The sequence below is a fragment of the Oncorhynchus keta genome, chromosome 24 (assembly GCF_023373465.1).
Source record: "Oncorhynchus keta strain PuntledgeMale-10-30-2019 chromosome 24, Oket_V2, whole genome shotgun sequence".
Taxonomy (NCBI): Eukaryota; Metazoa; Chordata; class Actinopteri; order Salmoniformes; family Salmonidae; genus Oncorhynchus; species Oncorhynchus keta.
The window spans coordinates 30,232,945-30,248,108 of NC_068444.1; the positions used below are offsets into that span (position 1 = coordinate 30,232,945).

A 15,164-nucleotide genomic window follows, 5' to 3' on the forward strand; every position below is an offset into this window, starting at 1 on the left:
ATTCATGCTTCATTTGTAAATTATGTCTGAGTGTGCCCCTGGCTAAAAATAAAATTGTACCATCTTATTTGTTTAATATAAGGAATTTGAAATGATTTTTACTTTTGATGCTTAAGTACATTTGAGCAATTCCATTTACTTCTGATACTTAAGTATGTGTAATGAGTCCTTGGGTGTGTGAGTGCGCGCGTGCATTTATAGGTTCGTTGATGCATGTGTCCAGGTGTGTGCATAGTGCGTTAGTGTGTCGTTATCGTATACCTGGGGCACAATGTCCTTTTTAGGGTAAGGTTTAAGTCTGATTACTGACCACCAGTACATCTCATTAGCTGTTTCCACTGCGCTCTTTATATGTGCATTCATTAAGATGTTTTTTTTTTTTTTTTAAATGTTGGCTTGGAGGATCGTTGACATTTGAGGATAGATTGCATCCCCATAAAAAAATGAAAGATTTAGTTATTTTCCATGTATTCAACTGAAGCTGTGATATCACGGCTTATCTATCTTGGGTTTACAGTGCAAAAAAGTGGAGCGGCCCAGATACTGCATGATGCAAAATATCTATATGGTCAGGGTTAACCATTACTTCATCAGAGGTTGATACACTTCCACACAGTAGACCTGTTTTGTGAAGTACTGTGTGTACCCTTCAGTTTCTCCAAAATTGATTAGAGATTACTTGTCCTTGTCTGCCCTCTAATGGACTATCGATGTTACATACCGTTCTAATAAGCTATTTCTGAAGCAATATTTGAATAGCTAATAACCTATTTTGGACCACAGGTTAACTTATTCATGCAAATAATAAAACACAATTTCACACAGGAATGTGAATAATACAGTAGTAACTTTTTATCCTAATGACAACACGCTAGTCACAGTGAATCGACGTAAAAAGTGCTCTAGAACACAATGAAACTTCAAACAGTTTCCCAAAATAAGAAAAGAGACATAGTACTATATAATTTAGTCACAATAAATAAAACATGGTATTAACAATGCATATAAACCTAATTATGCTTACAAAAGACTAAAACTGCATGATGAAAGTATGAGACTATTGACAACAGTACATGTTCATTTCTTGTCTATTACTATGGATAACATGTGTTTTAATGATTTAAAAAAGGAGTTTTGAACCTCACATAGTAATCATCAATAACTCTGTTACAAAGATTAATAAATTGTCATTGGTCAACATTAGACTGAAGGAGTGGGCGTTACCAGGGCAGTATCATCAGAGTGAATTGTGCGATGGGTTAGACCAGGCATATATTGGCATTAAAACACAAATGTATAATCTTAACAATATCTACCTCACTTGTCATAACGAATAAAAATTAAATAAATAAATCAAAGTATGAATAAAAACAACATAATTTAGGAAGGTTTGTTGCTCTTTGTTTCACAGTTTTCCTTACAGCAGTGTCTTATTAAAACGTACTAGACTCCTGCCATCTTAAATAATCTTTAAAAAACCATCAACCTTTAATCCAATTTCACCTGGACCCTTTTCCTAACTTAAATATTTAACTTTTCCTCATTCACATTCCAACTGAAACCTACTTAACGCTGTCTTAAGCCTTATATTACCACATTCCAACCCTCAGGGTTACACCTTCACGTAATCACTCCTTCCACTGCTCCCTGTGCTTGTTTACTTCCTCCTTCTTCCCCTTTACCTCTAGGCTCCTACCTCCCCCACCTTATCTCCCTACCCTGGACTCCACTTTTCCCTCCTCCCCCACCTTATCTCCCTACCCTGGACTCCACTTTTCCCTCCTCCCCCTTTACCTCTCCAGGCTCCTTCCCACCTTCCCTCCCAACCAACCCCCACCACACTGCCTCTTTGCAGATGCAGGTGGAGGTCTATGAGCTGATGATCTGTCCAGACCAGGTCTCATGCTTGGTTCCTGGGGCCAAGTGGGTGATGACAACCTCCATCGCCTGGATCTTCTGGTTCTTGGGGGGGATGGAACAGACTTTGTACGTGACCTCGTCACCTTCCATGGGCACGTATTCTCCATCGATACTAAAAAAGGGAGAGGGGGAGAACGTTATGAGAGAATCCAGGCCTCTTTAGGTCTAGGACATTAAAGTTTATGAATATATGATAAAGCAATAAGGTGTATTGCGATTATAAAATATGATATTAGGTACAACGCATATAACACTTCAGTCCCAAAGTGTGTTGTAGATTATAATTGCATCCTAACGCTTCAGAATCACTCACTCAGAGATGTGTACAAAGATGTCCTCTCCACCGTTGGAGGGCTTTATAAAGCCATGACCCTGGGACCTGTAGAAGGTCTTACACACGCCCTTATACACTGGGCCTGATCTGGCCCGCACCGTACTGAGAGACACACACAGGAGAGAAACATTAACCCATGGAGGCTTTTCTCTGGACTTGCATGCAAAATGGCTCCCTAGTCCCTGATAGTGACCAGAGCCTCATAGATCACACTCAAGGCCATGCACAAACACACTCACTCTATCACTACAGATTATTCCTACTCACGCTGAGTATGTGCGGGTGCGTTTGGTGGGCAGAGGGCTTGGCAGCTCGCCTGGCATCAGGGGGGGTTTCCTTTCCCTCTCCCACACCCGACTTCCCTCCCTGAGGAAGGGGAATGATAGGGAGAGAGGGGTGCGGGGGGAGCTCAGTGGCCGTGGGGGATCGGAAGGGGACAAGGGGTCTGAATCAGCCATCTCTGTGGTGGTCCCCCTGGGGGTGTGGAGCTCTGTAGGAGAAGCTGCCTCAGCCTCGGGTGGGTCACAGCCAGGGAGACAGACCTAGACTGTCTGCATGATAAGGGTGATGTGTTTGTGGTGGTGGTGGTTTAGTATGTGTCTGGAAGACGGGATAATGGAGGAGCTTGGTGGTTGCCTGGAGATAGAAGAAAAAAAGAAAAAAAAGGAGTAAGAAATAGAGAAATATATGAATGAATCCGAAAGACTGCAAAACAATAACAAGGAGGGACACTCATTGAAATAACAGAGCTCCTCTGTGGAGATGGGCAAACCTTCCAGAAGGACAACCATCTCTGCAGCACTCCACCAATCAGGGCTTTATGGTAGTGGCCAGACGGAAGCCACCCCTCAGTAAAAGGCACACACCTGTCTATATAAAGGTCCCTCAGTGCATGTAAGAGCAAAAAACCAAGCCATGAGGTCAAAGGAATTGTCCGTTGAGTTCAGAGAAAGGTCGAGCCACAGATCTGGGGAAGGGTAACATTTCTGCAGCATTGAAGGTCTCCAAGAACACAGTGGCCTACATCAATCTCAAATGGAAGAAGTTTGGAACCAGCAAGACTCTTCCTAGAGCTGGCCACCCGGCCAAACTGAGCAATCAGAAGAGAAGGGCCTTGGTCAGGGAGGTGACCAGGAACCCGATGGTCACTCTGACAGGGCTCCAGAGTTCATCTGTGAAGATGGGAGAACCTTCCAGAAGGACATCCATCTCTGCATCACTCCACCAATCAGGCCTTTATGGTAGAGTGGCCAGACGGAAGCCACTCCCCTGAAAAAGGCACATGACAGCCCGCTTGGAGTTTGTCAAAAGGCACCTAAAGGAATCTCAGACCATGACAAACAAGATTGAACTCTTTGGCCTGAATGCCAAGTGTCACGTCTGGAGGACACCAGGCACCGCTCATTACCATCCATTTTTTTCAGCAGCAGGGACTGGGAGACTAGTCAGGGTCGAGGTAAAGATGAACGGAGCAAAGTACAGAGAAAACCTGCTCCAGAGTGCTCAGGACCTCAAGACTGGGCGAAAGTACACCTTTCAACAGGACCAACGACCCTAAACACACAGCCAAGACATCACAGAGTGGCTTCGGGACAAGTGTCAATGTCTTTGAGCGGCCCAGCCAGAGCCCAGACTTGAACCCGATCTAAAATCTCTGGAGAGACCTGAAAATAGCTGTGCTGCAATGCTCTCCATCCAACCTGACAGAGCTTAAAAGGATCTGCAGAAAAGACTGGGAGAAACTCCCCAAATACAGGTGTGCCAAGCCTGTAGCGTCATACCCAAGAAAACTCGAGGCTGTCATCTCTGCCAAAGGTGCTTCAACAAAGTGCTGAGTACAGGGTCTGTATACTTACGTAAATGTGATATATATATATATATATATAAAATGAAAGCTGTTTTTGCTTTGTCATTATGGGCTATTGTGTATAGATTGAGGAAACAATTGAATCAATTTTAGAATAAGGCTGTACTGTAAAAAAAAAAGGTGGAAAAAGTGAAGTGGTCTGAATACTTTCTGAATGTACTGTATGCATGAATTGAACCATATTGCTATTCTACCTGAGCATACGAAATGTAACGAGCACTTTGGGTGTCAGAGAAAATGTATCTGAGTAAAAAGTACATAGACAGTGGAGTAAAAATAAAAGTTGTCAAAAAATATAAGTAGTGAAGTACAGATACCCCAAAAAACTACATTCAGTGCCTTCAGAAAGTAATCCACATTGTCTTGTTACAAACTGAATTTAAACATGTATTCATTTGAGATTTGTCACTGGCCTACACACAATACCCCAAAATGTCAAAGTGGAATTCTGTTTATAGATTATTTATTTTATTCATAAAAAATTTTAATCAGAAATGTCAATAAGTAATTAACCCCTTTGTTACGGCAAGCCTAAATAAGTTCAGGAGTAAACATTTGCTTAACAAGTCACATAATGAGCTGCATGGACTTTGTGTGCAAGAATAGCATTTAACATGATTTTTTAAATAACTACCTCATCTCTGTACTCCACATATACAGATAATTGTAAGGTCCCTCAGTCGAGAAATTAATTTCAAACACAGATTCAACCGAAGACCAGGGAGGTTTTCCAATGCTTAGCAAAGAAGGGAACCTATTGGTAGATGGGTCAAAATAAAATAGCAGACATTAAATATCCCGTTGAGCATGGTGAAGTTACTAATTACTCTTTGGAATGTGGATCAATACACTCAGTCACTACAAAGATACAGGTGTTCTATTCTAACTCAGTTGCTGGAGAAGAAGGAAACTGCTCAGGGATTTCACCATGAGGCTAAACAGAGTGTAATGGCCGTGGTAGGAGAAAACTAAGGATGGATCAACAACATTGTATTTAATCCACAATATTAACCTAATTGACAGAGTGAAAAGAAAGAAAACTGTACAGAATAAAAATATTCCAAAACATGCACACTGTTTGCAACAAGGCACTTAAGTAATATTGCAATAAAATGTGGCAAAGCAATACATTTTTTGTCCTGAATACAAAGTGCTGAGTTTTATTGGGTTTGCCCCAAACATATTACTGAGTACCACTCACCATATTTTCAAACATAGTGGTGGCTGCATCATGTTATCATTAAGGACTGGGGAGTAATAAATAATAAACTGAATTAAGCCTGGAGCTGAGCTCAGGACAAACCCTAGAGGAAAACCTGGTTCAGTCTGCTTTCCAACAGACACTTGGGGACAAACTCAACTTTCAGCAGGACAATAACCTAAAAACACAAGGCCAAATTCACACGAGTTGCTTACCAAGAAGACAGTGAATGTTCCTGAGTGGCTGAGTTACAGTTCAGGCAAGACCTGAAAATGGTTGTCTAGCAATGATCAACAACCAATTTGACAGAGCTTGAAGAATTTTTTAAAGAATATTGGGAAAATGTTGCAAAATCCAGGCGAGGAAAGCTCTCAGATTGACTCACAGCTGTAATCACTGCAAAGGTTGCTTCTACAAAGTATTGACTCAGGGGTGTGAATATTATGTGAATTCAATATTTCTGTATTTAATTTTCAATAAATGTGGTACAATTTCTAAAAACTTGTTTTCACTTTGTCATTATGGTAGATGAGCGAGAGAAATAAACGTATTTCATTCATTTTGAATTCAGGGTGTAAAAACAAAATGTAGAATAAGTCAAGTGTCATTAATATTTTCTTTAGGCACCGTAAGTAGTACTTTCAAGTATTTTTACACCACTGACGAACTATGCACACTCTTTTTTGCAAAAATGTAAGAAAATATGTCTGAAATGGGCAAGAATATCCTCTATTTCTGCCTCAGACCTACCTAATTTTCACTTGATTTATAGTGAGATTTATAGTTAGACTAAATTACACACTGTCAACATCTGACTCCAGAATGATATGTTCTTGCAATTTGTAGTCTTTGACATTTCAAATTTAGGATATGATAAAGCTGTTTTTTCAAAGTTACTTTAGTTAAGTAAACAATATTTTTCTGTATTGTGTATTCAGACATCAAACGCTTTGAACAGGCAACCAGCAGATTATTTAGACAATATCCAATTATTTTGCCATTGAGAGAATTGTGTCTTTGAGACCTATCACAATAGCCCTCCCCTCTTAGAGATTGCAGACTGATGGCTTTCTATGCAGTGTTGGGGAGTAGTGAACTACATGTAGTTCAACTAGTAATTAAACTACATTTTGCAGTAGTTTAGTGGTAGTTGAACTGAATTCAAACCTTGGTGGTGTTTTCAGTAGTTAATTACTTTGTTTGCCATGAAGCAGTGTAGCTTAATACTGGAACACACTACTTTTTTGTTGTTGTTGCTAAAATAGAATATGGGTGAAGTAGGCAATAATTTCCTTTCTTTTTTGGAATTTGAACTTAATTCTCATTTGAAACATATTTTTTGTGTTTAATATGCTTAACTGCACATTCTGTGAACATCTGACTCCAGAGGGATCTGTTCTTGCTAGTGCTGAGCAATTAACCAAAATGTTTATTTTTTCAGACATCAGTTCAATTACTTGATTTACATTTAGTTTGTTTTTTTGTGTGAGCCCAAAGCACGGTTTCTCTAGAAAAATAAATCACAAGAGAAATCAAGTCAAGAACTATGTGGGACGCTGGGCTGAAGGGAGTTGTAGTTTTCACTATGCAAATATTCAACCTAGTTCAGCACAGAAACATGGTCATTATCTACAATGCCCATAATCCATTGCGCCGGTTCATTCTGGCTCCGACAGAGATGGATACACTTTTATGCCTGCTATGTTAGGTTACAGACTGACCGCATGAGAGAGGAATGTACACAACACAAGGAGGTGATGGATAGACAGTTCGAAAGTAGGCCTATGGCTTATGTACTTTGAAGAACTAGTAAAATTATTTAGTCAGGCTAGTCTGCCTAAGTATGCTCTAGAGCTGTCTATCTAAACAGGATGTCTACCCAATGTGGACTTGACAGAGAGTGGAATATTTTCAACATTTTGGCCATTGAATGTTCACTATTTTAGGCTTTGGAATTTTTATTTAAAAAGCATTTCTGTACCTTTTCAAAGTAGCTTTGGTTAAGTAAACTATATTTTTTATTAAGGGTAGCTTTTAGTGTGGATTAACTTCTTCCAGTGTGAAGTAATTCATAGTTTGGTAAACTGTGATATCAGAGTAGCTTCCCCAACACTGTTTCTATGTAAAAGATAGATGAGGGAAATGTGTGGCAGACTGCATCCCTAGGGCTGCTCTCTCTCTATGTGACAAGTGGCACCATCTAAATATAGCTGCCTGCATGGTGGAGTAAAGTGGAGTTTGCCCTTTATTGACTGGAGGGTCAGGGTGGAGACAGGGTTGCAACCAGAGTTTATAGGGAGGAGGGTTTAGGGCGGTAGGGAACCATAATGATCCAATAAAGAGGAAAAGGCACTCTTTATTCTTTATTGGTAAGAAGCAGTGTAATCTCTTATCCCAAAACTAATTTAAGAGAAAGGGATTAATAAAATGTCCCCCATCCATGTGTCAAAGAAAGGTGGCAGGTTTTATCCTGACGACATCATCACACGCTGGTGGAATTTTGACTTGATTGTGTGTACACCACAGGAGGTTGGTGGCACCTTAATTGGGGAGAACAGGCCCGTGGTAATGGCTGGAACGGAATCAGTGGGATGGTTTTTGATACCATTCCATTTGCTCCGTACCAGCCATTATTATGAGCCGTCCTCCCTCCAGCAGCCTCCACTCTTATACACACCTCTGTTGTCACAATTTTGCACAGAAAAAAAAACCCACTTTGAAAACTAGTATTGAATTATTGGCTATTACATACACTGACAAGTACTTTAAGCCAACAACAGTTTATCCATCTAATCTGTCTCATTTTATATATACTGCTTGTAAAAGTAGTTAGTGACTGTAAACCGATTTTTAAAATAATGTGATTATTATAGGATGTACATTTATATTTGGCTAGTTTTGGAGCAGTGCAAACACCAGTGCCGACTGGGCTCCTTCAACTAGACAAAGGCTGTCTCAACACCATGCACTTCCCAAAATCTGCAGGGTACTGTGGCTGCTTGTCCTCTGCATTATCAGCATGGGAGACACGTAAATATTCAGTAGGCTACACACACAGTCACTCACGACGCTGCCCTTTTTTGGCGGCCTTTGTCTAAATCCCTTTTAACTTTAAAATACCCTAAGAGTTGTCTAATAGCGGGTTAACATGTGGTGTCTTGACTCTCTCTCACTCACTCACTCCCCAAATCAAGGCCACCGGCATCTTGATTCCAGAACATTCTTATGTGAACCAGCTGAGACAACAGGAGAATAGATTGATCGTTCAAAATAAGGTAGAAGCTGCACGAGACTACACAGTTTAAAGGCTAGGCTACTCACACAATACATATTTATCCAGATAAGTTTATAGAATAACATGTTCACCTGAATGGTGGTAGCTTACTTGTGCAAAAATAGCTCCGAAAATAAAATATTTATAGCCCAAAGCGCACTATCAAAATGTAGGCTATTGATTAATCGTGCTCTTACCGTAAAATGTTACTCTGTTTTCGGTCAAACGTGTTGATGTCTTGACTCTTAACTGTTATATGACGATAATTATATAATGAAATAACAATACAATGCACAGATGTGGAGATAATTACCTTGCTCTTGTATGTGGTTTCGCTGCACAAACTGGTCTGTCTGGATGATGAGGGCGCAAAATGAAAAGAAAAGAGAGAAGGGCGGGGGTACGAGTGATGGGCAGTTCGGGAACGATTCGTTCTATTTGAACGACTCTTTTTACTGACTCGAGAGTCATGATTCGTTTTTAGTCGTTCGTTTGGCCTGCTGGCCGCAATGTATTCCACAGCTCTTTGAATTCGCGCTCCTCCGGCTCAGCCAATATAGTCTAATTGCAGACCGAAATTTGGGGGCGTTTCTTGATATGGCCATTCCTTGATTATCCGGTAACACCCATTTGTGCCCGCCCTTCGTCAGTCCATTGATATCAGGAAACGTCTGTCAGTGCATGCCATTGGTCGGTCCATTGATCCTCCCCTCATTGGTCAGTTCCACGCTATTTGTATCAAGGAGACTTCAAATAAAATTGTATTTGTCACATGCGCCGAATACAACAGGTGTAGTAGACTTTACAGTAAAATGCTTACAAGCCCTTAACCAACAATGCAGTTTTAAGAAAAATGTGTTAAGTAAAAAGTTATTAAAGAGCAGCAGTAAAATAACAATAGCAAAGCTATACACTAATCAAATGGTAGTACAGAGTCAATGTGCGGGGGCACTAGTTAGTCGAGGTAATTGAGGTAATATGTACATGTAGAGTTAAAGTGATTATTCATAGATAATAAACAGAGCGTAACAGGATCGTAAGGGGGGCGGGGACATTGCAAATAATCTGGGTAGCCATTTGATTAGCTGTTCAGTTTTTGGCTTGTTGGTAGAAACTGTTAAAACGCCTTTTGGACCTAGATTTGACGCTCAGGTACTTTCCGTGCTGTAGCAGAGAGAACAGTCTATGACTAGGGGTGCCGGATTTCCAAATAATATCTTACTTGTCATGTGCTAAAAACAACTGGTGCAGACTTTACTGTGAAATTATTGCTTATGAGCCCTTCCCAATGATGCAGAGTTTAAAAATAATACAAATAAAATAGTACACGAGGAATAAAATAAAAAACACAAGAATGGAGCTACAGTATATACCGGGAGTACCAGATCAATTAGGAGCTATATACAATGAGTACCAGATCACAGTGCAGAGGTATGAGGTATTTGAGGTAGATATGTACATGAAGGCAGGATAAAGTGACTAGGCATCAGGATAGATAATAATAATAATAATAAAATAAAGAACTGAGTATCAGCAGCAAATAATGAGTTTAAAAGTGTGTGAGTGTGCATGTTTGTGTTGTTTCGGTATGAGTGCGTGTGTGTATGCTGTGTATGTGAATGTATGTGGGATTTGTGTGGCTGTGTCAATGTAGTATGAGTGTGTATAGACTATACAGTGGGGAGAACAAGTATTTGATACACTCCCGATTTTGCAGGTTTTCCTAATACAAAGCATGTAGAGGTCTGTAATTTTTATCATAAGGTACACTTCAACTGTGAGAGACGGAATCTAAAACAAAAATCCAGAAAATCACATTGTATGATTTTTAAGTAATTAATTTGCATTTTATTGCATGACATAAGTATTTCATACATCAGAAAAGCAGAACTTAATATTTGGTGCAGAAACCTTTGTTTGCAATTACAGAGATCATACGTTTCCTGTAGTTCTTGACCAGGTTTGCACACACTGCAGCAGGGATTTTGGCCCACTCCTCCATACAGACCTTCTCCAGATCCTTCAGGTTTTGGGGCTGTCGCTGGGCAATACGGACTTTCAGCTCCCTCCAAAGATTTTCTATTGGGTTCAGGTCTGGAGACTGGCTAGGCCACTCCAGGACCTTGAGATACTTCGTACGGAGCCACTCCTTAGTTGCCTGGCTGTGTGTTTCGGATCATTGTCATGCTGAAAGACCCAGCCACGACCCATCTTCAATGCTCTTACTGAGGGAAGGTTGTTGGCCAAGATCTCGCGATACATGGCCTCATCCATCCTCCCCACAATACGGTACAGTCGTCCTGTCCCCTTTGCAGAAAAGCATCCCCAAAGAACGATGTTTCCACCTCCATGCCTTATGGTTGGGATGGTGTTCTTGGGGTTGTACTAATCCTTCTTCTTCCTCCAAACACGTTGAGTGGAGTTTAGACCAAAAATCTCTATTTTTTGTCTCATCAGACCACATGACCTTCTCCCAGTCCTCCCCTGGATTATCCAGATGGTCATTGGCAAACTTCAGACGGGCCTGGACATGCGCTGGCTTGAGCAGGGGGACCTTGCGTGCGCTGCAGTATTTTAATCCATGACGGCGTAGTGTGTTACTAATGGTTTTCTTTGAGGCTGTGGTTCCAGCTCTCTTCAGGTCATTGACCAGGTGTAGTTCTGGGCTGATCCCTCACCATCCTCATGATCATTGATGCCCCACGAGGTGAGATCTTGCATGGAGCTCCAGACCGAGGGTGATTGACCGTCATCTTGAACTTCTTCCATTTTCTAATAATAGCGCCAACAGTTGTTGCCTTCTCACCAAGCTGCTTGCCTATTGTCCTGTATCCCATCCCAGCCTTGTGCAGGCCTACAATTTTATTCCTGATGTCCTTACACAGCTCTCTGGTCTTGGCCATTGTGGAGAGGTTGGAGTCTGTTTGATTGAGTGTGTGGACAGGTGTCTTTTATACAGGTAACGAGTTCAAACAGGTGCAGATAATACAGGTAATGAGTGGAGAACAAGAGGGCTTCTTAAAGAAAAACTAACAGGTATGTGAGAGCCGGAATTCTTACTGATTGGTAGGTGATCAAATACTTATGTCATGCAATAAAATGCAAATTAATTACTTAAAAATCATACAATATAATTTTCTGGATTTTTGTTTTAGATTCCGTCTCTCACAGTTGACGTATACCTATGATAAAAATTACAGACCTCTACATGCTTTGTAAGTAGGAAAACCTGCCAAATTGGTAATGTATCAAATCACAATTCCTGACATTTAATCCTAGTAAAAATTCCCTGTCTTAGGTCAGTTCGGATCACCACTATTTTAAGAATGTGAAATGTCAGAATAATAGTAGAGAGAATGATCTATTTCAGTTTAATTTCTTTCATCACATTCCCAAGTGGGTCAGACGTGTACATACACTCAATTAGTATTTGGTAGCATTGTCTTTAAATTGTTTAACTTGGGTCAAATGTTTCAGGTAGCCTTCCACAAGATTCCCACAATAAGTTGGGAGAATTTTGGCCCATTTCTCCTGATAGAGTTGGTGTAACTGAGTCAGGTTTGTAGGCCTCCTTGCTCGCACACGCTTTATCAGTTCTGCCCACACATTTTCTATAGGATTGAGGTCAGGGCTTTGTGATGGCCACTCCAATACCTTGACTTTGTTGTCCTTAAGCCATTTTGCCACAACTTTGGAAGTATGCTTGGGGTCATAACTTCCTGACTGATGTCTTGAGATGTTGCTTCAATATATCCATATAATTTTCCATCTTAATGATGCCATCTATTTTGTGCAGTGCACCAGTCCATCCTGCAGCAAAGCACCCCCACAACATGATGCTGCCACCCCCGTGCTTCACGGTTGGGATGGTGTTTTTCGGCCTCCCCCTTTTTCCTCCAAACATAACGATGGCCATTATGGCCAAACAGGTCTATTTCTGTTTCATCAGACGAGAGGACATTTCTCCAAAAGGTACGATCTTTGTCCCTATGTTCAGTTTCAAACTGTAGTCTGGCTTTTTTATGGCGGTTTTAGAGCAGTGGCTTCTTCCTTGCTGAGCGGCCTTTCAGGTTATGTCGATATAGGACTCGTTTTACTGTGGATATAGATACTTTTGTACCTGTTTCCTCAAACATCTTCACAAGGTCCTTTGCTGTTGTTCTGGGATTGATTTGCACTTTTCGTACCAAAGTACGTTCATCTCGAGGAAACAGAACGAGTCTCTTTCCTGAGTGGTATGTTGGCTGCATCGTCCCATGGTGTTTATACTTGCGTACTATTGTTTTTACAGATGAACATGGTGTTTGGAAATTGCCCCCAAGGATGACCCAGACTTGTGGATGTCTCTGATTTTATTTCTGAGGTCTTGGCTGATTTCTTTTGATTTTCCCATGATGTCAAGCAAAGCGGCACTGAGTTTGAAGGCAGGCCTTGAAATACATCCACAGGTACACCTCCAATTGACTCGAGTTATGTCAATTAGCCTATCAGAAGCTTCTAAAGTGTATGTAAACTTTTGACTTCAACTGTGTGTGTGTGTGTGTGTGTTTGTAACACTTGTTTGTTTACTAGATGATTCCATATGTGTTATTTCATAGTTGAGATGTCTTCAGATTATTATACAATGTAGAAAATAGTCAAACATAATGGTGCCTGGAACTGGCCCCCCATTATTTGGCAGGGAATGGCTTTCAAAAATAAAGCTGAATTGGTGTGACTTGAAAATGCTCCACACGTTCCAGTCCAAAGAGAAAGGCACAGACCAAATACTGGAACACTTGCTGAAGAAATACAACACAGTTTTCAGTGATCAGATGGGAACAGTAAAAGGCTTCACAGCAAAACTTGTACTAAGAGATGACGCAACCCCAAAATTCTGCAAAGCCAGATCTGTTCCATACTCCCTGAGACCAAAGGTGGAAGCGGAAATCGATCGCTTGCAGGATACAGGGATCCTGACGAAAGTGGATAGAAGCGAATGGGCCACACCTATAGTTCCTATTGTGAAGAAAGACGGGTCTGTTAGAATGTGTGGGGACTTCAAGGTAACTGTGAATCCAATGTTGCATGTGGACCAATACCCCCTACCACGCCAGGATGACATCTTTGCTGCACTAGCTGGTGGGAAACACTTAAGTAAAATCGATCTGAAACAGGCTTACCTGCAGCTACCGGTTGAAGAGAGTTCCAAACAGTACCTGACAATAAACACACACAAAGGTCTATACAGGTATAACCGCCTGGTTTTTGGCATTGCATCAGCCCCAGCCATTTGGCAACGAACTATTGACCAGATTTTGCAAGGAATCCCAGGAACCCAGTGTATCCTGGATGACATGATCATAACAGGACGCACCGACAAAGAGCACCTGGCTGACCTGGAAGAGGTCCTGAAAAGACTGAAAGAGTATGGTCTACAGGCAAACTTAAAGAAGTGTGAGTTCTTCAAAGACAAGATTGTCTTCTGTGGACATGAGATTGACTGTAATGGATTGCACAAAACACAGGACAAATTCGAGGCACTGGTACAGGCACCACGACCACAAAATATCACAGAAGTGAGATCTTTCACGGGACTGATCAATTACTACAGAAGATTCCTCCCAAACCTTTCAGCAGTACTCCAGCCTCTAAATCAGCTCCTGGAAAAGAATAGGACATGGCGGTGGACAGAGCAGTGTGAAAATGCATTTCTGGAGGCAAAACGGCTCATAACATCTGAACAGGTCCTGATGCATTACGACCCTGAAATGCCAGTGAAGTTGGCTTGTGATGCGTCCCCTTATGGATTAGGGGCCGTCCTTTCACACACACTGAAAGATGGGTCAGAGAGGCCAGTTGCATTTGCGTCACGAACATTGAATGATGCAGAGAAAAACTACTCACAAATCGACAAAGAAGCACTGGCACTAGTGTGGGGCGTCAAGAAATTCCACGCATACCTATATGGCAAGCGTTTCACACTGGTTACAGATCACCAGCCGTTGCTTTCCATTTTCAGTCCAAAGAAAGGCATTCCGGCAATGACAGCAGCAAGGTTACAGCGATATGCCCTGTTCCTTGCCAGTCATATGTATGACATTGAGTTTAAGCCGTCATCCCTCCACACAAATACAGATGGATTATCCAGACTGCCGTGTACAAGAGAAAGACAGGAGGGTGGATGCAGTGGACATGTTCCATACCGCTCAGCTCGAGGCACTACCGGTCACAAGCACAGTTATCAAACAGGAGACAAGGAAAGATGTGACCTTGTCAAAAGTGTACACCTACACCATGTCAGGATGGCCAGCTACTGGCAGAAAGGAGCTGACTCCGTATTTCCAGCGGAGAAACGAAATTACAACGTACCAAGGATGTTTGATGTGGGGAATGAGAGTCATGATACCCCAGAAATGCCAACATCTAGTCTTGCAGCAACTACATGAAGGTCATGTTGGAATTGTCAAAATGAAGCTGCTCGCAAGGAGCCACTTCTGGTGGCCAGGTCTGGACCAACAGATAGAAAATATGGCAAGGAACTGTAGTGGATGTTTGGAAAACCTTCACATGCTTGCTCCTGTCCCAG

General features: G+C 41.5%; 1 protein-coding gene across 2 annotated transcripts; it reads right to left on the reverse strand.

Moving 5' to 3' along the window:
• Positions 1-828: 828 nt before the first annotated feature.
• LOC118402983 (cold shock domain-containing protein C2-like) lies at positions 829-9,140 on the reverse strand. 2 transcript variants are annotated; one of them, XM_035801395.1, is made up of 4 exons: positions 8,910-9,140; positions 2,522-2,890; positions 2,234-2,356; positions 829-2,032 (listed from the first exon to the last, which is right to left on the reverse strand). In XM_035801395.1, the coding sequence occupies exons 2-4, from the start codon at positions 2,710-2,712 to the stop codon at positions 1,870-1,872; spliced, it is 477 nt and encodes a 158-aa protein (XP_035657288.1). In that variant the 5' UTR covers positions 2,713-2,890; positions 8,910-9,140; the 3' UTR covers positions 829-1,869. The 2 variants fall into 2 exon arrangements, with proteins under 2 accessions (XP_035657288.1, XP_035657289.1); XM_035801396.2 differs by having other exon boundaries at positions 8,794-9,140.
• Between the last annotated feature and the right edge of the window lie 6,024 nt (positions 9,141-15,164).